This window comes from Ranitomeya variabilis, chromosome 3 (assembly GCF_051348905.1).
Source record: "Ranitomeya variabilis isolate aRanVar5 chromosome 3, aRanVar5.hap1, whole genome shotgun sequence".
Lineage (NCBI taxonomy): Eukaryota > Metazoa > Chordata > Amphibia > Anura > Dendrobatidae > Ranitomeya > Ranitomeya variabilis.
Window position 1 is genome coordinate 451,665,035 of NC_135234.1, and position 24,404 is coordinate 451,689,438.

General features: G+C 47.0%; 1 protein-coding gene across 1 annotated transcript in view; it reads right to left on the minus strand.

Moving 5' to 3' along the window:
• Positions 1–1,448: 1,448 nt before the first annotated feature.
• LOC143817711 (uncharacterized) overlaps positions 1,449–24,404 on the minus strand; it is a 46,992-nt gene continuing 24,036 nt past the window's right edge. The window contains exons 2-3 of the mRNA XM_077299199.1: positions 6,035–6,703; positions 1,449–5,329 (exon numbers count right to left, since the gene is read on the minus strand). Coding sequence (XP_077155314.1) covers positions 5,297–5,329; positions 6,035–6,703 — 702 coding nt within the window. The 3' untranslated portion in view covers positions 1,449–5,296. The remainder of the gene's footprint in view (positions 5,330–6,034; positions 6,704–24,404) is intronic.

Consider the following 24,404-nt stretch of genomic DNA (forward strand, 5'->3'; position numbering starts at 1 on the left):
CACATCCATAATATATGGCTCATGCCTATCATCCCAACACTTAGCTGGACTATGAGTCTTCTGACCTGAACCAGCTGCTTAATAAGCATATTATGAGGTCAAGAGACCCCACGTTCAGGCCAGATATTGGGTTCAAGGATGTGTGAATCCAGTCTCCGGTTAGAGCAGTTCTGCAGATTTACTCAGTTTATCTTCAACATATTTAATAGCTTTTTGCTTTTTTACAAAGAGTGGTGTGGGATATAAGGAACTCTATTGCCAAACATTAGAGCTACACAACAAGTGATATTGTACAATAACTGGTGAGAAAATGCTTCAGAATCTGTCCATCCACTGGGAAAGGTATGGTGGGTTACGGAGCGCCTACTAGCCCACAGTACAGAGTGAGGTTCATGCGCTCGTCTAGAGGATGAAACATTTTAGAAATCTTGTAGCTGTGTCATATTTTAGAGAAAAACAAAGTAGGTAAAACCTAGTAGTTAAAATAAGACTAAATGAAGTGTACAAAGGCGTATTTTGCTTCAATCTATATTTATTAAAATACTCATAGAAATTTAAAATATCACAAAATAAATTCTATGTGAACCACACTTGTATAACATTTTTTTAAAAATATCAGTAATGTTGATTTACAGTTAATTAACACATAAAATACACTGAATGCAGAGTGATTTGTACCATTAAGGATTCACTCTAGCACCTTATAGTAAATAGGACATTTGTATTTGGTGTTAAAGAGGCTCTCACTTCTTTCTTCTATATTATAATAATGTTAGTTTTTTTAAACAATATTCTAAATCTTAAAGAGTATTTGTCACCAGGTTATTACTTCCTAATCTAAAAACAGCATGATATAATCACAGTGACCCTGATTCCAGCTATGTATCACTTAGTTTGCTGGGTGCAGCAATTGTGATAAAACAGCTTTCTCTGCTGCAGATCTAGCAGTGCTCTGAATTCTGAGCTCTGTATAACTCTGTCCATTGACAGCTGTCTGTGTACACGTATATTGACAGAAAAGAAAGTGAACTCTAAATCACTGTTGGGGGTGTGATTACACACATAAGGAGGACTAGGAGGCACAAAAGTCCTGTATTGATAATCCCCTGATGATAAAACACTGATTTTATTGAAACTAGAGCACACAGTCTATTAAGTGGCACTTCAATGGAATCAGGGTGTCAGCTCCTTCATCATGCTGCTCTCTGATTACATGGTAAAAACTTTCTGTCAGATTCCCTTCAAGGCTTGTTAGGAATTTCTAAGTGAGGCAGAGTATTAGGCTCAGTGGCTTTATCAATTGGACATGAAATTGTGTTACCACACCATACATACCTGGACGTGTATATAATATGTGTATACAGTATATGTTTATATACATATATGTACTTGCAGTATAGATTATATATGTATATATATATACAGCATATATATATATATATATATATATATATATATATATATATATATATATCTTCTTTAACACTAAGGCATAGGGACATCATAGAGGTGGGAAGACCAAGCTTAAAGGGGTATTCTCAAGTAATAAATTGCTTTGCAACTTTGTAATTGACTTGCTTTTTCTCTCTGCTGTTATTTTCCTGCAAAAAAACTTTTATCTTTCATAGTGTACAGCTTGTTTCCATGCAGCTTGACCACTAGTGCCTGCCGAGACCCTGGCCAAGAGTATTCAGTAGTTACATTCTGGGATAGACGTTAAACTCCTAATATCCCATCCTATTCCAGCCCATTGATTTATATATGAGCTGTTCTGATCAACCCTGTAGAATCACAATCCCTGGCACCCAGCATCACAACTCTCACTGACCAAAGCTGTGTGCTTGTTCAAGGTCACGGTTATCTTCATATGCAAATACAGTGATAACCATGTAGACACTAGAACAAATCACTGGTAAGTGAATGTGTTAAGGTACCGTCACACTCAGCAACTTTGCAAAGAGAACAACAACAATCCGTGACGTTGCAGCGTCCTGGATAGCGATCTCGTTGTGTTTGACACGCAGCAGCGATCTGGATCCCGCTGTGCCATCGCTGGTCGGAGCTAGAAGTCCAGAACTTTATTTCATCGCCAGGTCGGCGTGTATCGTCATGTTTGACATCAAAAGCAACGACACCAGCAACGAGCATAGGGGGCGTCGCAGCGTCTCCTTCTAGCCAGTCGGTACACTCCGGCTGTTTGACATGGAGCTAACAACCAGCGAGAACGAGAAGTGAGTCGCCGTTACGTCACTGGATCGCTCCTGCATCGTTCTGGAGTTGCTGTGTTTGACATCTCTACAGCGACCTAAACAGCGACGCTCCAGCGATCTAGTTTAGGTCGGCTCGTTGTCTATATCGCCGCAGCGTCGCTGAGTGTGACGGTACCTTTACAGCAGAACATTTGATGAGTTTTATATGTGTACCAATAATACAGATATGCTACTCACTAGAACTGTCACACAAGAAGAAGTTCCTGCCCTGCTAGAAACCAGGAAGTGAATGAGACTGGAAAGCTGTGTGTTGCTCAAGAGACAACTGGAAATTAGCCCTTTAAATCCTCCTCTCTATGAGGAGCTAAAACAGAAAGGTGTTTCTGCACTGAGCTGTCCTTGTATTATATGGATGGCCATGTAATACTACATTTGTGCTGCAATCTTTATAGGTAAATTGCCTGTCTGGCTGTGGCTTCCCCCAGCAAGTCAGCCATTTGCCTGGGTTGCTAACAGTGGGACCTCTAATTATCACCTAATCACTGTGGTGACAACATGCTGATTAGACAACCCCCTTTACATTTCATTAAAGGCGTATCTGATATTTTATAAATACCTATCTTTAAACCCCAGCCGTTTTTGTAATAAGCATTAATGTTCTTCCTATCTTGCTAATCCCTATATGTGCTTTTTTTCCCTTTGCTTCCTGTGTTTCGTTTGAGGGGAGTCTCAAACGGGGTGCCACAAGAGGATGGCTCTCCAGTCACTTCTATCCCCCTTTGGAACAAAATATCATCAGGGTGCCACACAGTAGTCACAACATCTTTTGACACTTCTTTCATCACTGTCCCCTGATGACATCCTGGTAGAAGTGATGAAGAAATGACCGCACGTCTGTCCATGATGCCCACATCTTCAGTGGCCACCACCACAGTCTCTGCTTCTGATATCGCCATGTCCTTCACTGAAAGGAGACATCATCAGGGTGCAGAGGTAGAAGTAGGATGAGTGTCGGCAGTGCCACTCCACAGCTTCTATCAGCACCTTCAAACAAATTGTTATCAGGGGGCAGTGATCGATGAAGGGTGAGTGATACCAATCGGCCCCTTGATGATGATTTGTTTCAGGGCCAGCTGTGGTAAGGCACTGCTGTCATTCACCCTGCTTCTATCACCGCTCTTTGAGAAAGTTTCATTTCAGGGAAAGAGGCGGTGGTGTCAGAAGCGGGCACTATGGTGGCGACTGAGGATGCGAGCAGCAGGGACAGAAGAAGTGTGACAGAGGCCACTGAAGTCACTTCTCTATCACAGCTACTGAAACATGACGTCATGAGGGACAACGATGACAGAAGCGGTGGTAATTGACTGCAGTGCTGCCCTCTGATGACGTCCTATGTCAGAAAGGATGATAGAGCCTTCAGAGAAGTGACTGCAGGACCTTCCGTCTACAACGTCGTATTTGAGATTCCTCTCAAAGCGTCACAGGAATTTAAAAAAAAAAACATACATAGGGAAAATCTGTAAAGTGAGAATTTTATGGACTTTTATAATAAAACAAATTAGATAGATATTCATGAAGAGCATTATAGTTATTGGACAAGCCCTCTAAGTAATGTAGTTTTTCATGAGCCATGGAAGCTATCTAGCATGTAAACAGTAAGAGTACTGGCACTGTGTTCATCTGTCTGACTGAATGTAAACTAAAGTAACATATAACCTATTATTCTTGAAGTAACCACACTATTCATTATACATAATCTCAGAAATAGCAGAGGAGCTTTATGAGGCAATTGTCACATCAAGTATTTACAGTACAGAAGATAATATTCATGCATGATATAGATCAGTGTCATCTTGTGTACAGCTAATAAACAACCAAATATACAAAGTTTCCCTAAATACAGTACATTCAGTAATTTATACAGTCATGCACAGTTTGAGGTATTTAGACATTTCTTGTAAAGTGCATTAAAGTGGGCCTGCCATTATGTCTTCTGTAATGCAGCATGTTTCACAAATGTGATTGATCAAGGCTTGTCTTAATATCTTTTGTCACTATGTAGTAAACAATTGTACTTTTTCATATAAGTGAACTATTATAGGTACAGATTTTAAGTAAATGTACTAAATCTAGACAGAAAAGAAAAAATGAAAGAAAAAATATTACTAAAACAAAGGAAACGCTTCTGTAGTAATTTCTTAGTGACAGGTCCGCTTTAAAGTGTCATAATTATTAACTCTACCTGTGATGTTCTTATTACTCTGTATGGAGCTAATATATATTACATTTCTAGTCATTTACAGCCCACAGTAGTCTCTCAACTACATGGTACTAGAGTTGATTTCATTATGTGACAGGAAATGTAGCAATTTATAAATTATTTTCAAGATTTGAATCATTAAGATTTTTTTAATTATAGCGAAATAATTACATGATGTTAATAATTTTATTTCTATTTGTTCTATTTAAATAGTGTGCTAAGTAAAAATTAATTATACTAAATTATATTTGATTACTAACCATCATATACAAATTGTATGCAGATAAATATTTTACATTTTTTTCAGGAATATATCATTTTCTACACTCATAATATCATCCCCTATAATAGAAAGAACATTTTATAACGTAGTTTATGTCCCAGTTTTTATTTAAATTCCAAATGTATTCTTAAAGGGGCTGCACATACTACGGGGGCTTGATTATTAGAAGCACAGGTGAAAATGTGTTATGACAACACACTCTGATGAAAGCATTGCGTGTCCAGGATCATGTTACATCATGTGTCGTTGGTTTAACCACCACCGGTATCGTGCTTAGGCGCTAAAATAGCAACAACACCAGGTGCAACTTTCCATCCTGAGTTAGATTTCAGCTGAAAATGGTCTTAGATAAAGTTGATTCGGTGTAAAATAAAGTGCATTTATTTCATGATGGTTTCTCCTTTTGTTTACAAATAAAAATTACGTAAGCTGCTTTACAAAAATTCCATGTAAACATAGAGTATCAAGTGGGTATATTTAGAACAGGTCTATATTCAGTGCAAGTATTGTGCAAGCTGCTCAGAGTAAATGTCCACATACACCTTAAATAGACAAGTGCTTCTCCCCGTCCCTGTGCTGTGAAGAAAACACAGAGACTAGATTAGAAGACGTTTCATAAGGTCACAGTTTGCAGACTATGGACAGAACTGCAAATACACACTGCTGATAATGATCTAGAAATAATGGGACGTAATAGTTAAACTGGACTGAAATGTTATAATTTCAAGGTATATGCATGTTAATGTGTTAAGTTAGCTTATTTGGCAGGGGAAAAGAAAACAACTCATAATTTTCATATATTTATTTATTTAATTTATTTTTATTTATTTTACTCATTTATATAGCGTCATTGGATGCCACAGCGCTTTACAAACATTATTGGCAAACAGTATATATTTTTTACCAAAAAAGGGAGAACCCTATAATATAAAGGCAGCTTTAGAAAATCATTTTTCTCTGAACCAACTATTTTTTTTACCAACAGTATCTTATAAGGAAAATGCAAAATATATTTGTGTATTACTATGCTGTAATGATTGTAGTGACTATTTATAGAGCACATGTACTCAGCTGTCATAGACATGCACAGTTAGACACTTTACACACTGCAAAATTAATAGGGCCCCTGACAAAATGTTGTTTCATTGCAATAGACTATGTCTCAGGACATCTATGTCTAATAAGATACATGGAAATTATATACCGGTAGTTAAATATATATACTGACTATAATGATTATGACTATACTTCATGTGTTAAGGTTATTAGACTATTACTTACTATTTTTCTCTGATTGCTAAGGCAAAAAGTGCAGATGGGTTTGGGGGCAGTACTGGTCACTGAAGCTCTGTACTGAAGACATGGCTGTCCATCCATGCAGTCCTCTCCCAGTAGCAAGATGTTGGCTAGATGAGAAATGTAACTAGAAGCCAGCCTCAGGGTTTCTATTTTGGACAGCTTGCGGTCTGCAGGCTCTGTGGGGATAAGAGTCCTTAGAGCAGTGAAGGCTGTATTTACACTGTGTGTTCTGTCTCTTTCTCGTGCATTGGCAGCTTGTCTTTGTTTGCTGACTCCAGACAATTTACTCTTCCTTTTCCTTTTGCCCCTATTGTCCCCGGATGGGCTACTGTAACCGCCGTCATCTCCTCCACCAAGAGACTTTTCTGAGCTGTCACTTACACTATCAAGATCTTCAGCATCAGACAGTAACCCACTACTACAGTCTACAGGTTGCCCAATGCCACCACTCACACACTTCATGGTCCTGCAGTATACGCCTTTAGCCTTTGACTCTGTCCTCATCAGCAGCACCATCCCCCGGGCTCCCATCACTTTTATGCACGGCAGGCAAGGAGCACCTGTTGGTAGCGAGCAACTCCACTTGATCCACTGACACCTCAGCAAGTCATTTTTTGAATGGTTGCTCCATTTAGACTGAGCATGTGGTCGCTTCGAAAGGCAAGAAAGGTGGGGTCGGTGGACGGTTATGGAGGTTGGGGCAACGGCACCATCCTAAGCAGTGCACCTGTTCTTGTTGTCATGTAGTGGGTTACAGCTAAAGAAAGAAGTCCTGTATCAAAAGTGAGTGAGAGGGGACAGGCGGTGTGCTAACTAGAGTGACATGTGAATCTGTACAACCTACTAATGTTTAAACTGCTAACAATAACATCATACCCTAACTTAATTCTATCTTAATAGAATCCAATATTGTAACATTTCTGCTCAAAATCTAACTTTTTGGATAAGTTACTTCTGCCACTAATTCATTTTTTTTTTCCGCAATGTAGCAAAGGCAGACAAGCACCTTGAGTAAGGTAATGTAGAGGGAAGCAGAAAAATATAATTATACTAATCTTGCTTTAACTGTGTATTCCTAATTACAATCCTTTTATGAGCATAATAAAATGGATTTGTTCACACTATCATGTTTCCAGTTCATATTCATGATCATGTTTATCAGGAGCATTGGAAAATTATCATCTTTGTTTATCTAATACCAGAAATTGTTTAATCTTTTTCAAATTCCTATCTTGACCAATTCAAAATGAAAATTTTTCCATTTTTTTACAGCCTTTCCGGGTGTTGATCATGTTAAATGTGATAGAACACTCAGTCAGATAATTTGATCCATGGTCAAAGGATTGAAATCACTGTGGCAGTAGGATTTCACCAGGGAGAATCCATTTACTCACTTGTGCTTAGAAGGAAAATATGTTCCACATGAGCCAATATTAAACTTTAAAGGGGTTTTCACTCTATGTCACTGCAAACTTGTGAATCCTTACGTCGCAGAAGAATGACTGCCATATTGTGACCGCAAGTATGCGATATGAACACTCCTGGCCACAATGCAAGTTTATTGAGCGAGGGCTGAAACAGTCTAGTCGGATTGTGGCCAGGAGTATGCATAACTAACACTGGAGAATCCTGACAGCACAAGGTGCCTGTGATATGAGCATTTACAAGTCTGTATTTACATAGAGTGAGTGTAGCCTTGTAGTTTTAGACTGGAGAACACCCTTTAAACATAAAAAGTTGATATTTGAGTGCACTTCTGTAATTTTTATAGAAAAGAATTCACACACTTCATACAGTGTTTTATAGGCTTGAATATTGCATCATCTGTGTTATAGCAGGCTTCAAGGAGAGTTTAATGGGGGATTCTCAAGTTTTTATGTTGTTTTATTTAGTTAAACAGCATGGAAATAAGTAAGTTTGCCATTAACTTGCTTTTTCTATTTGCTGTCATTCTCCTGCAATGACAGCTTTTATCTTTTATACTGTGTATCTCCTTTCCATGGAGCTTGGTCTCCAGACTGTGGCGTTGAGTGTGCACTAGTTACATTTAAGGTGACGAGTTAAAGCTTAACATCAACTCTTTCAAGTCCATTGATTTCTATATAGGTGTTTCTGTTCACCTTTTTCCTGCTCCCTCCCATCTCTTGAAAAGATGCAGTTATAAATCACAAGTCTTCAACTTTCAGGCCATGTGCACACGTTCAGTATTTTTCGCGTTTTTTTCGCGTTTTTTCGCTATGATTCTGCTAATCATGGCTCCCGGCTGTCGGAGCCCTTTGCTTGTTCAAATGCCCTGTTATCTCTATATGTAAACGTAGTGACAAAAGTGTATATTTCAGAACAAACCACTGAAGGCTGAGTGGTTACAGTAGAACTTGTGCTAAGTTGTACAGTTCTGCTAATACTACAGTTGAACTATTCACCAAAACCGTCACTCAAAGAGGAGTGCCCGCCCTGCTAGAAGCAAGGAAGTATGGAAACTATGGAGAATTCATTGTTCTGAACTTTTCAAGAGACAACTTAGGAATACCCCGTTAAAGATCCTTTTGCAATGACAGTATGCCTAAGGGAGTCAAACACAAGTGCAAACATACCTCAATGGCTAAAGTATTGTCACAACCACTTGCTGCTGCAGCCATCACTACTGACTGCTGGTGGCTGCCTCCTCCATGCTGAACCCCTAGACCAGTATTTCCCAAAACTCCAGTCCTCACGGACCCCATGTTTTCAGGATTTCCATAGTGCTGCACAAGTGAGAGAACTCCTGATACTTCCATCACGTGTGCAATACTAAGGAAATCCTGAAAACATGACCTGTTGGGGTCCAGGAGGACTGGAGTTTGGGAAACACTGCCCTAGACTCAATACCTCAGCAATAAGGTTATTAAACTTCCTCTTACGTGTAAAGGTTTGCCTAGTTACTATTTCTATGGGTTGCAACATGGTTATTTCTTGACTGCATTTCCTTTTCTGCAACCTGCCCTGACCTTTATGTCTGTTTTCTGTATTGCAAGTACTCCACCAGCCCTGACCCACTACTATGACTATGAATGCTGCCTGATGTCTCAGCTTCTCAAATGTGTGTCTTCAAGTCAAAGACTTCATCTTACTTTGTCTAAATCTGAAGTAAAATAGTGGATCTGCTGCTCAAAGTAGGCCTTGACTTATTTTGATCAAGCCAATTCAACTGATGTATACTTGCCTGAGATCTACACAGGCTTACTAGGTCCTCACACAGATGCTCCATTTCATGACAGTTTTAGATCATACACTATTACTTTGAATGCAGTGTCCCATACCACAGGGAGACAGCAGCATGAATGCATCTCAGCACAGACTGCACAACATTCTTCTGACCATCTTTCTACTAGTGTTGATATCTAGGGATGAGTGAACCCAAGCTGTAAAGATCAGAGTCCGTACGGATTTTTTACTGTATATTTGTAGTATTTTTGGGGTTCGGCAGTCTAATAAAGCTTGTTGAAAGGCTGCAGCTCAGCCAATTTACAAACTTTAATGCCGTAAGCACTTCTGGCCCCCCTATTTGTATTACCACCCAAGGGATTGCAAACAGCTGTGAGCTGATCTTATTATGCTGGACCATTCGAGCCTATATACAGCTCTGGCAAAAATTAAGAGACCACCACATCAAAACCCTGACATGGGCAGCCCAATCTCCAGACCTGAACCCCATTGAAAACCTCTGGAATGTAATCAAGAGGATGATGGATAGTCACAAGCCATCAAACAAAGAAGAACTGCTTAAATTTTTGTGCCAGAAGCAGTGTGAAAGACTGGTGGAAAGCATGCCAAGATGCATGAAAGCTATGATTAAAAATCATGATTATTCCACAAAATATTGATTACTGAGTTAAAACATTAGTATTGTTGTTTCTAAATGATTATGAACTTGTTTTCTTTGCACTATTTGAGGTCTGAAAGCACTGTTTTGTTGTTTTTTTTTTATTTTTACCATTTCTCCTTTTCAGAAAAAAAAATACAAAATGTATTGCTTGGAAATTCGGAGACATGTTGTCAGAAGTTAATAGATTGAAAGAACAATTTACATTTTACTCAAAAATATACCTATAAATAGAAAAATCAGAGAAAGTGAACATTTTGCAGTGGTCTCTTAATTTTTGCCAGAGCTGTATATCAGTCCACAGCTGTCTCCCTTGCCTTTGCTGGTTACTAAAAATGGGGAGACCGTAAATAATTGACGTGGGGTCACCATTTTTAATAACCAGCTAAGACAAAGCAGACAGTTGGGGGCTAATATTAATAGGCTGGGAAGGGCCATGGATTTTGGCCCTTCCAAGCCTAATATGACCAGCCCTCAACTGTCCCAGTAATGGCGCATCCATTACAAGCGCCAATTCTGGTACATAGCCTCAGCTCTTCCTGATTTCCCTGGTACATTGGCGATTAGGATAATGGGATTGTGGGGTTGATGTCAGCTGTGTAATCTCCGCTGACATCAAGCCCATGGGTTAGTAATGGAGAAGCATCTATCATTTAAGCTCTTACACTGCCCTCGTGAGAACCGGTGCCTGTGAACTGAGGTAACCATACTGACATCATCTCAGTTCACAGCGGCCGGGTCTCTAGGAGTACAGCATGAGACACAGCAGTGGATGCTGCTCCAATCTATGGAGCTTCGTTCTCTGAACTGAGTTCCATACACTGGATGAAGAAGATGGGGATCATCGTGGGACCTCCATTTGGATTACCATTTGTTCCCCACATTCTTGTATATACCCCTAATCCTGATATATGCTCCCCATCCTGGTATATGCCCTTTATCCTGGTATATATGACCCCATCCTTGTATATGCTTCCATCCTTGTATATACCCCTGGAGCGCCCCCACTGCCGCAGGGCCGAGGGGTACCCGGTACCGGGCCTCTGAGTCTCTACTCTGGGGTTGTCACGGTGGCTAGGCCCGGTCCGTGGCCCTGCCTGTCAGGGGGACGTCCGGAGAAAGTGTGGAGAATAATGGTGTAGTTGTGATATGCCGGTCGCAGTAAATAATGAGGACACCAGGTTGCAGTCTCTTTACCTCTTTACTGAAGATCTCTGGGTCCTCAATCCGGAATACGGTTAACCAGGCTGCGCAAGTCCGGCCGGTCCAATGGTACCTCCAGAGTTCTCTTTGCAGGTGGAAATCTGTGCCTTCCTGCTAGCGCTATGTGTTGCGGTCCTTCCCTGCTGTGCTTACGGAAAGTCCCCACAACTGTTGTGTCTGTTTCTTAAGTTCCCTCACAACTCGATTAGATGATGTTCTGCTAATCTTCCGTCCCTCCCTGATGTTACGGTTAGGACGGCACCCGTATGACGGGTAGGCTCGGAGCTCTTCCGGGACCCTAGAGTCGCCCCTCTCCACAAGTTGCCCCCTATGTCTTCGTAGGTGATTTAGGTGAGACAGCCCGCCTATGACTGACTGTCCTGCCGTTGGTTTGAAGTATTGCTTGAAGCTAGATTTATGAATACTTCCTCGGCGTTCCGGCCGCCGGTTGTGCGCCTCAGTAGGATGTTGCCTCGGTCTCACAGCACGAAACCTACTGGTATTCTCCTTGTTGCTTTGATCTCGTTTCTCACTCAGCACAATCTATCTCGCTTCTAATCCTTCCTTGGGCACCGCCGCTATGCTGAGCAGGCACTGTCCCGTTACGTTCTCTCAAGTTGCCAGGCCTCTGTCAGGATCCCACCCCCGACAGGGGCCCTACCGAATCTTTCCCCACAACACCCTCTGCCACAAGGTGTTGCCTGGTTCCAACCCAGTCAGCTTTCTCATCTAATTTCCTGCCTGACCCCCAGTTTTACCAGTATGTGAGGAGTGGCCTAATAAATAGAACCCTTAGCTCCCCCTGGAGGCCCGGCTGTGAAATGTATTGGTGTCTGTGATACCTGGTCAGGTGAACTCCTTCAGTGCCATCAGATGTATCATAGCTCCCCTTAGTGGCGGAGCCACAGTACTGCAACGACCAGGACTCTGGGGCGCTGCACTCCCCCCGGTTAAATCCAGTACTCCTGGACTGGGAAGAAAACAACAATACAGGTTAGCAAAAAGACATACAAGTTTGAAAACGCAATAACAATAAGTAAGCTTGAACAGAGCTTCCCTTTATGGGAGGTGAGGACACTTGAACGTTACAAACATGGTTAAACATTATAAATTACAGGCTATAAATAACTCCTGTTACCCAACCGGGTATTCTACTCAGTGCAAACTTTTGAATCATAAGTTAACATTGTCTTTAAGGACGTACACTTCCTATCCACTAAAGACTTACTTATAAAAAACACTATAATACCAATTAACTTTTCTCTTTTATTCTCCTACTTTAAGTCTGCAGGACCGCCTGTCCTAACGGCACCAGACCTTCTGCCTCTCCTTTCTATACAGGACCGCCCCATTCAGCCTGGGCCTACTGCCTTTTCAACTACTATACACAGTATAGAACATAACATTACTTTCCTTCAGTTTAGGATCAATGAGCCATCTCTGTATGGCTCCCAAGAGGACTCACCACTAACCCCTACGGGTTCACTTCCTGTCCTCATTTTCTTGCACGTTATTAAACATTTCTTATAATTGTCTAACTGACCACATATAACTCACTATATCAAAACATTATCACTTCTTCTTTCAAAACATTATTGCCAGCTAACTGTCTTAAGGCAATACTACTCGTAAGTGCAACATATGAACATCCCCTTTAAGAGGGGACCAAGTCTTTATGAGGTAGCGCAGTTTCTCCAGCTACCAGTCCGTACACAGTAAGGACTCCGGTGCGGTATCTTCGCAAAGAGTCCTTCTTTTATGTAAAACCAGTAAGGAGCACCTTTAAGAAGGTGCAAACTATTTACAAGAAGTTTGTATCATGCATTGTTCACGATCCAGCAGTTCTTTCAGTAATGAATAAACAGGAAACAAAACAAAAAGCAGAAGAAGGGATCCCGGGTAAACAAGGGGATCCCTTTAAGAATAACCCAGGTCGGGTTTAAAGTAGCAAAAAGCAGGGAAACAAACAATTAACTATGTACAGTTTCAGGTTTCCGAGGTTTAGTTGGACGGCTTCCAGGGCTGCACCTGGCACTTAACCCTTCTTGGCCTGGGCAAAGTGAGGTCCAGGGTTACACCCAGTGCTGGACAAACGCCGTTAATCAGTCTTTCATGTACAGTTAAATCATGCGCAGCGATGGAGGTCCGCGCAGCTTGAGTATGGGCATTTGCTGCAGCAGAGGTAGTGGCTGCTGCAAGATCAGTCACTGGAACGGAATCAGCAGCTGTGGCACTAGCAGTCACTGGAGTGGTGTCGGTCGTCAGGGCAGGGTCATCCTTCATACCTGCTTCAGACGTGGTCCCTCCGGTGCCGGTCTGCTCCGCCTCCGCTGGGGTCTGGAACGCTGGTTGCGGGGCCTTGCGCTGCGGCGTTGTCATCTCCGTTTGCAGCATCTCGCTTTCCGGCAGGACCTTGCCTTCTGGCTTCGGAGCGCTGGAACTTCTTTCTTGCTCCGGACCAGACGAGGCTACCGACAGACGTCTGGCGAGGCTCCCGATGATGGTCTTCTTCCACCCGGCCTCAGTGCTCAGCTGCGTCTGCAGGGGTTGGCGGATCAGCTCGTCCGCTCCGGTCTGCTGGAGGTCAGCGTCAGCTGTGGAGGTCTGGCTGCGATGCCTCTCCGGGTAGCTGGGGGAGTCCTCGGCTCCGACCCCACGCTCCAGCTCCGGGTGGCTCGCCATGGCGTCCTCCATGTCGCTGACTTCTTCTTCCTGGTCCTTTTCCCGCTCTCTCCTTCGTGGGCGGTTTCGTTTTCGTTGTCTCCGCCCTCCATTGAGGATTAGGAGGCGGATCTCGGCTGCTGACGGACACGTCCTCACGGTGCTGGAATATTTAGACTTTATTGGCCATTGTCTTTCGCGCTCTTCAGTTTGTTCACGCCCACTTCCACGCCCTTCTTCTTCTCCTGCGCTCCTCGTGGCGCTGTAATGGCGGATTTTGGCGGTAAATGGCAATACACAGTCCTTGCAATAAAGCACAGTCCAAGCACAGTAAATCACAGTTCCAAGGCACACATGACCTGATTCTTCAGGCTTAAGTAGATCCTGTTCATGACGCCAAAATGGAGCGCCCCCACTGCCGCAGGGCCGAGGGGTACCCGGTACCGGGCCTCTGAGTCTCTACTCTGGGGTTGTCACGGTGGCTAGGCCCGGTCCGTGGCCCTGCCTGTCAGGGGGACGTGCGGAGAAAGTGTGGAGAATAATGGTGTAGTTGTGATATGCCGGTCGCAGTAAATAATGAGGACACCAGGTTGCAGTCTCTTTACCTCTTTACTGAAGATCTCTGGGTCCTCAATCCGGAATACGGTTAACCAGGCTGCGCAAGTCCGGCTGGTCCAATGGCACCTCCAGAGTTCTCTTTGCAGGTGGAAATCTGTGCCTTCCTGCTAGCGCTATGTGTTGCGGTCCTTCCCTGCTGTGCTTACGGAAAGTCCCCACAACTGTTGTGTCTGTTTCTTAAGTTCCCTCACAACTCGATTAGATGATGTTCTGCTAATCTTCCGTCCCTCCCTGATGTTACGGTTAGGACGGCACCCGTATGACGGGTAGGCTCGGAGCTCTTCCGGGACCCTAGAGTCGCCCCTCTCCACAAGTTGCCCCCTATGTCTTCGTAGGTGATTTAGGTGAGACAGCTCGCCTATGACTGACTGTCCTGCCGTTGGTTTGAAGTATTGCTTGAAGCTAGATTTATGAATACTTCCTCGGCGTTCCGGCCGCCAGTTGTGCGCCTCAGTAGGATGTTGCCTCGGTCTCACAGCACGACTCCTACTGGTATTCTCCTTGTTGCTTTGATCTCGTTTCTCACTCAGCACAATCTATCTCGCTTCTAATCCTTCCTTGGGCACCGCCGCTATGCTGAGCAGGCACGGTCCCGTTATGTTCTCTCAAGTTGCCAGCCCTCTGTCAGGATCCCACCCTCGACAGGGGCCCTACCGAATCTTTCCCCACAACACCCTCTGCCACAAGGTGTTGCCTGGTTCCAACCCAGTCAGCTTTCTCATCTAACTTCCTGCCTGACCCCCAGTTTTACCAGTATGTGAGGAGTGGCCTAATGAATAGAACCCTTAGCTCCCCCTGGAGGCCCGGCTGTGAAATGTATTGGTGTCTGTGATACCTGGTCAGGTGAACTCCTTCAGTGCCATCAGACGTACCATAGCTCCCCTTAGTGGCGGAGCCACAGTACTGCAACGACCAGGACTCTGGGGCGCTGCACCCCCATCCTGCTATATGCCCCCATTATGGTATATGCCCTTCATCCTAGTATATGTTCCCCCATCCTTGTATATGCCCTCAAGCCTAATATATGCTCCTCCATCCTTGTATATGCCCATCATCCTAGTGTATACGCCCTTCATCCTGGTGTATATGCCCTTCATCCTGGTGTATGTGCCCCATCCTTGTAATGGCCCCTTCCTTGTACATGCCCCCATCCTGGCATATGCTCTTCATCCTGGTATATGTTCCCCTGTCCTTGTATATTCCCCATCCTTGTATATGCCCCCAATCGTTATATATGCTCCCCCATCCTTGTATATGCCCTTCACCTTGGTGTGTATGTACTTCATCCTGGTGTATACGCCCCATCCTTGTATATGTGTAATTTGTCCCCATGGTTAATACTAATACACTAAATGGTGTTTTGAAATATGAGAACCAGCGTGTATACTCTGTGGATTCTCCAGAGACAGGGCTCCTTTCCCTCACTGCTTATAGGGACTATTCCTGCATGTGCGATTTATGTGCCCTCGACCATTTCCATTTTGTATATGGCGCACATTCACTGTTAGGGCTAGCGGAAAACACCAAATAATAATAAGTAAGGTATAAGGTGTGTTCGCAGCCCGGGGTCCACCGTGCAGAGATGTCACCTGCTGCTCGGTAATGGCGGCACTATATGGCGGTATTATACCAAAGTACACACGGGTTAACGTCACCTGGTGTGAACAGACGCAAACTCAGTTACTTCACAGAGCCGCAGAGCACAATAAAATGCTGTACCCTGTTAGCTGACACAGAGTGCAGCAGAGTAGGATCTAGTGGGATCCCTAACGCTCACCCCCACTACACTGGTGGTTAAACCCACTCTGTCACTAAGTGGCTTTTAAGCCCGCGCCTGAGGACGCCCGGAGACAGATGCTGGGTTCAAGCAGGAATTCCCACCCTACTCTGACACAGGTATTGTGCTAAGATTATTAATGCGGACGCGACTGCGAAACGCTAATGGAAAGAAATAGCGCACAGAGTGCGCACAGCGTCGCACTTGCATACTCCGCTACTGACGCTGACCTAGTGTGTGGCGGAGGCTTAGCCACTGACTGGCGCTGTATCTTAGCTCCACTCACCCTAATGCCCAAGCAACAACCGGAGGGAAGAGGATCATGAAGGAGCATTCACCAGATACAATCATACAAGCTCACACACACACAATTTAGGTTTTATACTAGCACATGGCTGAGCGGCCATACTAATATTTTATAGCTGTAGCTCTCCAGGACCTTCCTAGTGGTCCCATAGGAGCTGCTACAGGACCTGAGCATGTGACCCCGACCTTCAATGAGAGGTCGACCCGTGGGCTTGCTCAGTAGGAGAAAAGCAGAACTTAGTCCTTGGAATGTCTGCTCACCGCTGAACAGTGCTGGCTACAAAGGCTGAGCCTGGAAAGGCAGCAGTAACCAAGCGCACAGTATCAGTTTGAGCCAGACACTGGGATCGACGTCTCTGTTGAGCAGGTTCCACTGCGGCTGGAGGAGAATGGGAGACCGTGGTGGACATGGTTCGAGATTCCCCCTGTGCAGCGGTGGGAACTTGACACCTAACATTCACATCCTGGAAATACTCATTTAAACCGGGCTGCACACACAGGCATGACTAATTGAGGATTTTGAACTACATAGACTGTAAGTTTTCCCCACTTCTTTATATTTTGTATTGGTGTCTACATTTTGGGCAAGAGTGCAATTGGGTGAAGAGGGACACCGACGTTGAGCGAGGGTGCCACGAAGCACAAATTAGGGTGCTAGCCTCCGCTGCCAGGAAGGGAAAGAAGTAAATGAGAAATAGGGATTTATTAGGTCCACATTTTTACTTCCTGTTTAACCTTAACTGATCCCGTACTCCCCAAAAAAACACCCTAGCATTTTTTTGGTATATGTCCCTCATCATTGTATATGTCCCCCATCATTGTATATGTCCCCCATCATCGTATATGATCCAGAAAAAAAAGTGGCATAAATCCAGCGACTATGGGCAGCAGAAGATAAGTAATACTTTCAGTTTATTTTATACATATTAAAATACAATGCAGCATGTTGCAGCCACAGGACTAAACTAGAGGAGCAACCATCCTACGCGCTTCAGCTATAGGATGCCTTATAGTAACATAGTTATTAAGGTTGAAGGAAGACTTTAAGTCCATCTAGTTCAACCCATAGCCTAACCTAACATGCCCTAACATGTTGATCCAGAGGAAGGCAAAAAAAAACCATGTGGCAAAGAGTAAGCTCCACATTGGGGAAAAAAATTGCTTCCCGACTCCACATACGGCAATCAGACTAGTTCCCTGGATCAACGCCCTATCAAGGAATCTAGTATATATAACCTGTAACATAATACTTTTCAAGAAAGGCATCCACTCCCCTCTTAAATTTTTGTAATGAATCACTCATTACAACATCATACGGCAGAGAGTTCCATAGTCTCACTGCTCTTACAGTAAAGAATCCGTGTCTGTTGTTATGCTTAAACCTTCTTTCCTCCAGACGTAGAGGATGCCCCCTTGTCCCTGTCTCAGGTCTTTGATTAAAAAGATCATCCGAAAGGTCTTTGTACTGTCCCCTCATATATTTATACATTGAAATAAGATCACCCCTTAACCTTCGTTTTTCCAAACTAAATAGCCCCAAGTGTAATAACCTATCTTGGTATTGCAGACCCCCCAGTCCTCTAATAACCTTGGGAGCTCGTCTCTGCACCCGCTCTAGTTCAGCTATTTCTTTCTAGGACCACCGGAGACCAGAACTGTGCACAGTATTCTAAGTGTGGTCGAACTAGTGACTTGTATAGAGGTAAAGTTATGTTCTCCTCATGAGCATCTATGCCTCTTTTAATGCATCCCATTATTTTATTTGCCTTAGTAGCAGCTGCCTGACACTGGCCACTGAATATGAGTTTGTCATCCACCCATACACCCAGGTCTTTTTCATTGATGGTTTTGCCCAGAGTTTTAGAATTAAGCACATAGTTATAGTGCTTTGGAACAAAGCACTATACTGTTATTCCATCGTGGTAAACTTCTTCTTATTATAGTGCTTTGGAACAAAGCACTATACTGTTATTCCACCGTGGTAAACTTCTTCTTATTCTTATTATTCAGTCCGCACGTAATGCGGCCCGAACCGCTAAACTCACAGACTCCAGTGAGGTGTCATTTCGAAGCCAGCGTTCCTGAGAGGTGTGCTAAGTATTTTTCGTGTCGATCGGATTTGTAGTTTTTGCGCAATTTGTGTTTGAAAAAAGTCTTTCAATGCGTTTCAATGGAGAAATTTTCCTATACGTTTATAATGGGCTGGTTTCTGAGGCAATTTCTAAAAATAACTGCCACCTGGCTGATTAGCTCATTGATATGCGCAGTCAGACACAGTTACTATGCCAACTCCTATGAAATCTACATCAGCTCACCAGGTCACAAGTTTTGTCAGATAATATCAGCTCTTAAAGTGACAGTACAGCACAATTCCAAACCACTATCCGTAGTCTTATGATTATTAGACTGTGGCCCGATTCTAACTCATCGGGTATTCTAGAATATGCATGTCCACGTAGTATATTGCACAGCCACGCAGTATACAGTGCAGAGCCGTGCAGTACACAGCGCAGAGCCGCGCAGTACACAGCGCAGAGCCACGCAGTACACAGCGCAGAGCCGCGCAGTATAAAGCGCAGAGCCGCGCAGTACACAGCGCAGAGCCGCGCAGTACACAGCGCAGAGCCGCGCAGTACACAGCGCAGAGCCGCGCAGTATAAAGCGCAGAGCCGTGCAGTACACAGCGCAGAGCCGCGCAGTACACAGCGCAGAGCCGTGCAGTACACAGCGCAGAGCCGCGCAGTATAAAGCGCAGAGCCGTGCAGTACACAGCGCAGAGCCGCGCAGTACACAGCGCAGAGCCGCGCAGTACACAGCGCAGAGCCGCGCAGTATAAAGCGCAGAGCCGCGCAGTACACAGCGCAGAGCCGCGCAGTACACAGCGCAGAGCCGTGCAGTACACAGCGCAGAGCCGCGCAGTTTAAAGCGCAGAGCCGTGCAGTACACAGCGCAGAGCCGCGCAGTACACAGCGCAGAGCCGTGCAGTACACAGCGCAGAGCCGCGCAGTATAAAGCGCAGAGCCGTGCAGTACACAGCGCAGAGCCGCGCAGTACACAGCGCAGAGCCGCGCAGTACACAGCGCAGAGCCGCGCAGTATAAAGCGCAGAGCCGCGCAGTATAAAGCGCAGAGCCGCGCAGTACACAGCGCAGAGCCGCGCAGTACACAGCGCAGAGCCGTGCAGTACACAGCGCAGAGCCGCGCAGTATAAAGCGCAGAGCCGTGCAGTACACAGCGCAGAGCTGCGCAGTACACAGCGCAGAGCCGTGCAGTACACAGCGCAGAGCCGCGCAGTATAAAGCGCAGAGCCGTGCAGTACACAGCGCAGAGCCATGCAGTACACAGCGCAGAGCCGCGCAGTACACAGCGCAGAGCCGCGCAGTACACAGCGCAGAGCCATGCAGTACACAGCGCAAAGCCGCGCAGTATAAAGCGCAGAGCCGCGCAGTATAAAGCGGAGAGCCGCGCAGTACACAGCGCAGAGCCGAGCAGTACACAGCGCAGAGCCGCGCAGTAGACAGCGCAGAGCCGGGCAGTACAGAGCGCAGAGCCGCACAGTATAAAGCGCAGAGCCGCGCAGTATACCGCGCAGAGCCGTGCAGTACACAGCGCAGAGCCGCGCAGTACACAGCGCAGAGCCGCGCAGTACACAGCGCAGAGCCGCGCAGTACACAGCGCAGAGCCGCGCAGTACACAGCGCAGAGCCGAGCAGTACACAGCGCAGAGCCGCGCAGTACACAGCGCAGAGCCGCGCAGTACACAGCGCAGAGCCGCGCAGTATACAGCGCAGAGCTGCGCAGTACACAGCGCAGAGCCGCGCAGTACAGAGCGCAGAGCCGCACAGTATAAAGCGCAGAGCCGCGCAGTACACAGCGCAGAGCCGCGCAGTACACAGCGCAGAGCCGCGCAGTACACAGTGCAGAGCCGCACAGTACACAGCACAGAGCCGCGCAGTACACAGCGCAGAGCCACCCAGTATACAGCGCAGAGCCGCGCAGTACGCAGCGTAGAGCCACGCAGTATGCAGCGCAGAGCCGCGCAGTATACAGCGCTGAGCCGCGTAGTATACAGCGCAGAGCCCCGCAGTATACAGTGCAGAGCCCCGCAGTATACAGCGCAGACACGCGCAGTACACAGCACGGACACGCGCAGTACACAGCGCAGAGCCGCGCAGTACACAGCGCAGAGCCGCGTAGTATACAGCGAAGAGCCATGCAGTATATAGCGCAGAGCCGCGCAGTACAAAACGCAGAGCTGCGCAGTATACAGCGCAGAGCCGCGCAGTATACAGCGCAGAACGCGCAGTACACAGTGCAGAGCCGCGCAGTACACAGCGCAGAGCCGTGCAGTACACAGCGCAGAGCCGCGCAGTACACAGCGCAGAGCCGCGCAGTATACAGCGCAGAGCCGCGTAGTATACAGCGCAGAGCCGCGTAGTATACAGCGCAGAGCCACGCAGTATACAGCACAGAGCCACGCAGTATACAGCGCAGAGCCACGTAGTTATACTGCCCAGTCACGTAGTATATTGTCCAGTCACATAGTATACTGCATATCCCTGTTAAAAAAAAAAAGAATTAAAATAAAAAAGTTACATACTCACCTCCTGGAGCGGCCGGTATCTGATGGTTGTTGCACCTCCTAGAGCGGCCGGTACACGATGCTTGTTGCACCTGGAGTGGCCGGTACCCGATGCTTGTTGCGCGCTCCGGTCCCAAGAGTGCATTGCGGTCTCACGAGATGATGACGTAGCGGTGTTGTGAGACAGAAAGACGGAAGTGCCCTTAGATAATTAGATAGTAGATTACCCCGCTCACCAATTCGGAACCCGAGAGGCCCGGCCCACCAAATCGGACCCCGAGGGGCCCGGCCCACCAAATCGGACCCAGAGTGACCCCGCCCCCTAAATTAGACCCAGAGTGACCCCGCCCACCAAATCGGACCCAGAGTGGCTCCGCCCACCAAATCGGACCCAGAGTGACCCCTTCCACCAAATCAGACCCAGAGTGACCCCTTCCACCAAATCGGACCCAGAGTGACCCCTTCCACCAAATCGGGCCCAGAGTGACCCCGCCCACCAAATCGGACCCAGAGTGACCCCACCCACCAAATCGGACCCTGAGGTGCCCAGCCCACCAAATCAGACCCTGAGGTGCCCAGCCCACCAAATCGGACCGAGTGACCCCACCCACCAAATTGGTCCCTAAGGTGCCCCGCCCACCAAATCGGACCCAGAGTGGCTCCGCCCACCGAATCGGACCCAGAGTGGCCGCGCCCACAGAATCGGACCAAAAGTGACCCCGCCCACCGAATCGGACCTAGATTTACCCCGCCCACAAAATCAGACCCAGATTGACCCAACCCACCAAATCGGACCGCCTGAGGGGCACCCAAGTGTGAAAGTCTTGCAGGGGCAGCCCGGGCACCATTCCAAAGCACTATCTGTAGTTCCTTCAGGAAATACCCATCTAGTTATTATTATAGTGCTTTGGAACAAAGCACTATACTGTTATTCCACCGTGGTAAACTTCTTCTTATTATAGTGCTTTGGAACAAAGCACTATACTGTTATTCCACCGTGGTAAACTTCTTATTCTTATTATTATTATTCAGTCCGCACGTAATGCGGCCCAAACCGCTAAACTCACAGACTCCAGTGAGGTGTCATTTCGAAGCCAGCGTTCCTGAGAGGTGTGCTAAGTATTTTTCGTGTCGATCGGATTTGTAGTTTTGGCGCAATTTGCGTTTGAAAAAAGTGTCTCAATGCATTTCAATAGGGAAATTTTCCAATACGTTTATAATGGGCCTGATTTCTGAGGCAATTTCTAAAAATAACTGCCACCTGGCTGATTACCTCATTGATATGCGCAGTGAGACCCAGTTACTATGCCAACGCCTATAAACTCTACCAGCCCACCAGGTCACAAGTTTTGTCAGATAATATCAGCTCTTAAAGTGACAGTACAGCACAATTACAAAGCACTATCTGTAGTCTTATCATTATTGCCCCGCTCACCAAATCGGACCCAGCCCACCAAATCGGACCAGAGTGCCCCCGCTTGCCAAATCGGACCCAGAGTGCCCCCGCCCGCCAAATCGGACCCAGAGTGGCGCCGCCCGTCAAGTCGGACCCAGAGTGGCGCCGCCCGCCAAATCGGACCCAGAGTGGCGCCGCCCGCCAAATCGGACCCAGAGTGGCGCCGCCCGCCAAATCGGACCCAGAGTGGCGCCGCCCGCCAAATCGGACCCAGAGTGGTGCCGCCCGCCAAATCGGACCCAGAGTGGCGCCGCCCGCCAAATCGGACCCAGAGTTGCGCCGCCCGCCAAATCGGACCCAGAGAGGCGCCGCCCGCCAAATCGGACCCAGAGTGGCGCCGCCCGCCAAATCGGACCCAGAGTGGCGCCGCCCGCCAAATCGGACCCAGAGTGACCCGGGCCACCAAATCGGACCCAGAGTGACCCGGGCCGCCAAATCGGACCCAGAGTGACCCGGGCCGCCAAATCGGACCCAGAGTGGCGCCGCCCGCCAAATCGGACCCAGAGTGGCGCCGCCCGCCAAATGGGACCCAGAGTGGCGCCGCCCGCCAAATCGGACCCAGAGTGGCGCCGCCCGCCAAATCGGACCCAGAGTGGCGCCGCCCGCCAAATCGGACCCAGAGTGGCGCCGCCCGCCAAATCGGACCCAGAGTGGCGCCGCCCGCCAAATCGGACCCGGAGTGGCGCCACCCGCCAAATCGGACCCAGAGTGGCGCCGCCCGCCAAATCGGACCCAGAGTGGCGCCGCTCACCAAATCGGACCCAGAGTGGCGCCGCCCGCCAAATCGGACCCAGAGTGGCGCCGCCCGCCAAATCGGACCCAAAGTGGCGCCGCCCGCCAAATCGGACCCAGAGTGGCGCCGCCCGCCAAATCGGACTCAGAGTGACCCCACCCACCAAACCTGACCCAGATTGACCCAACCCACCAAATCAGACCCAGAGTGACTCCGCCTACCAAATCGGACCGCCTGAGGGGCAGCCAAGTGTGAAAGTCTTGCAGGGGCAGCCCTGGCACCATTCCAAAGCACTATCTGTAGTTCCTTCAGGAAATACCCATCTAGTTATTCTTATTATTATTCAGTCCGCACGTAATGCGGCCCGAACCGCTTCACTCACAGACTCCAGTGAGGTGTCATTTCGAAGCCAGCGTCCCCAAGAGGTGTGCTAAGTATTTTTCGTGTCGATCGGATTTGTAGTTTTGGCGCAATTTGCGTTTGAAAATGTTTTTTCCCCTCATTGTAATGCATTTCAATAGGGAAATTTTCCCATAGGTTATAATGGCCGGGTTTCTGAGGCAATTTGAAATGTACCTGCCACCTGCCACCTGGCTGATTAGCTCATTGATATGCGCAGTCAGGCCCAGTTACTATGCCAACGCCTGCGAACTGTACATGACCACACCAGCACAGTTTTGCCAGATAATATCAGCTCTTAAAGTGATAGCACAGCACAATTTCAAAGCACTATCTGTAGTGTTATTATAATTATTGCCCCGCTCACCAAATCGGACCGAGTGGCGCCGCCCGCCAAATCGGACCCGGAGTGGCGCCGCCCGCCAAATCGGACCCGGAGTGGCGCCGCCCGCCAAATCGGACCCGGAGTGGCGCCGCCCGCCAAATCGGATCCGGAGTGGCGCCGCCCGCCAAATCGGACCCAGAGTGGCGCCGCCCGCCAAATCGGACCCGGAGTGGCGCCGCCCGCCAAATCGGACCCAGAGTGGCGCCGCTCACCAAATCGGACCCAGAGTGGCGCCGCCCGCCAAATCGGACCCAGAGTGGCGCCGCCCGCCAAATCGGACCCAGAGTGGCGCCGCCCGCCAAATCGGACCCAGAGTGGCGCCGCCCGCCAAATCGGACTCAGAGTGACCCCACCCACCAAACCTGACCCAGA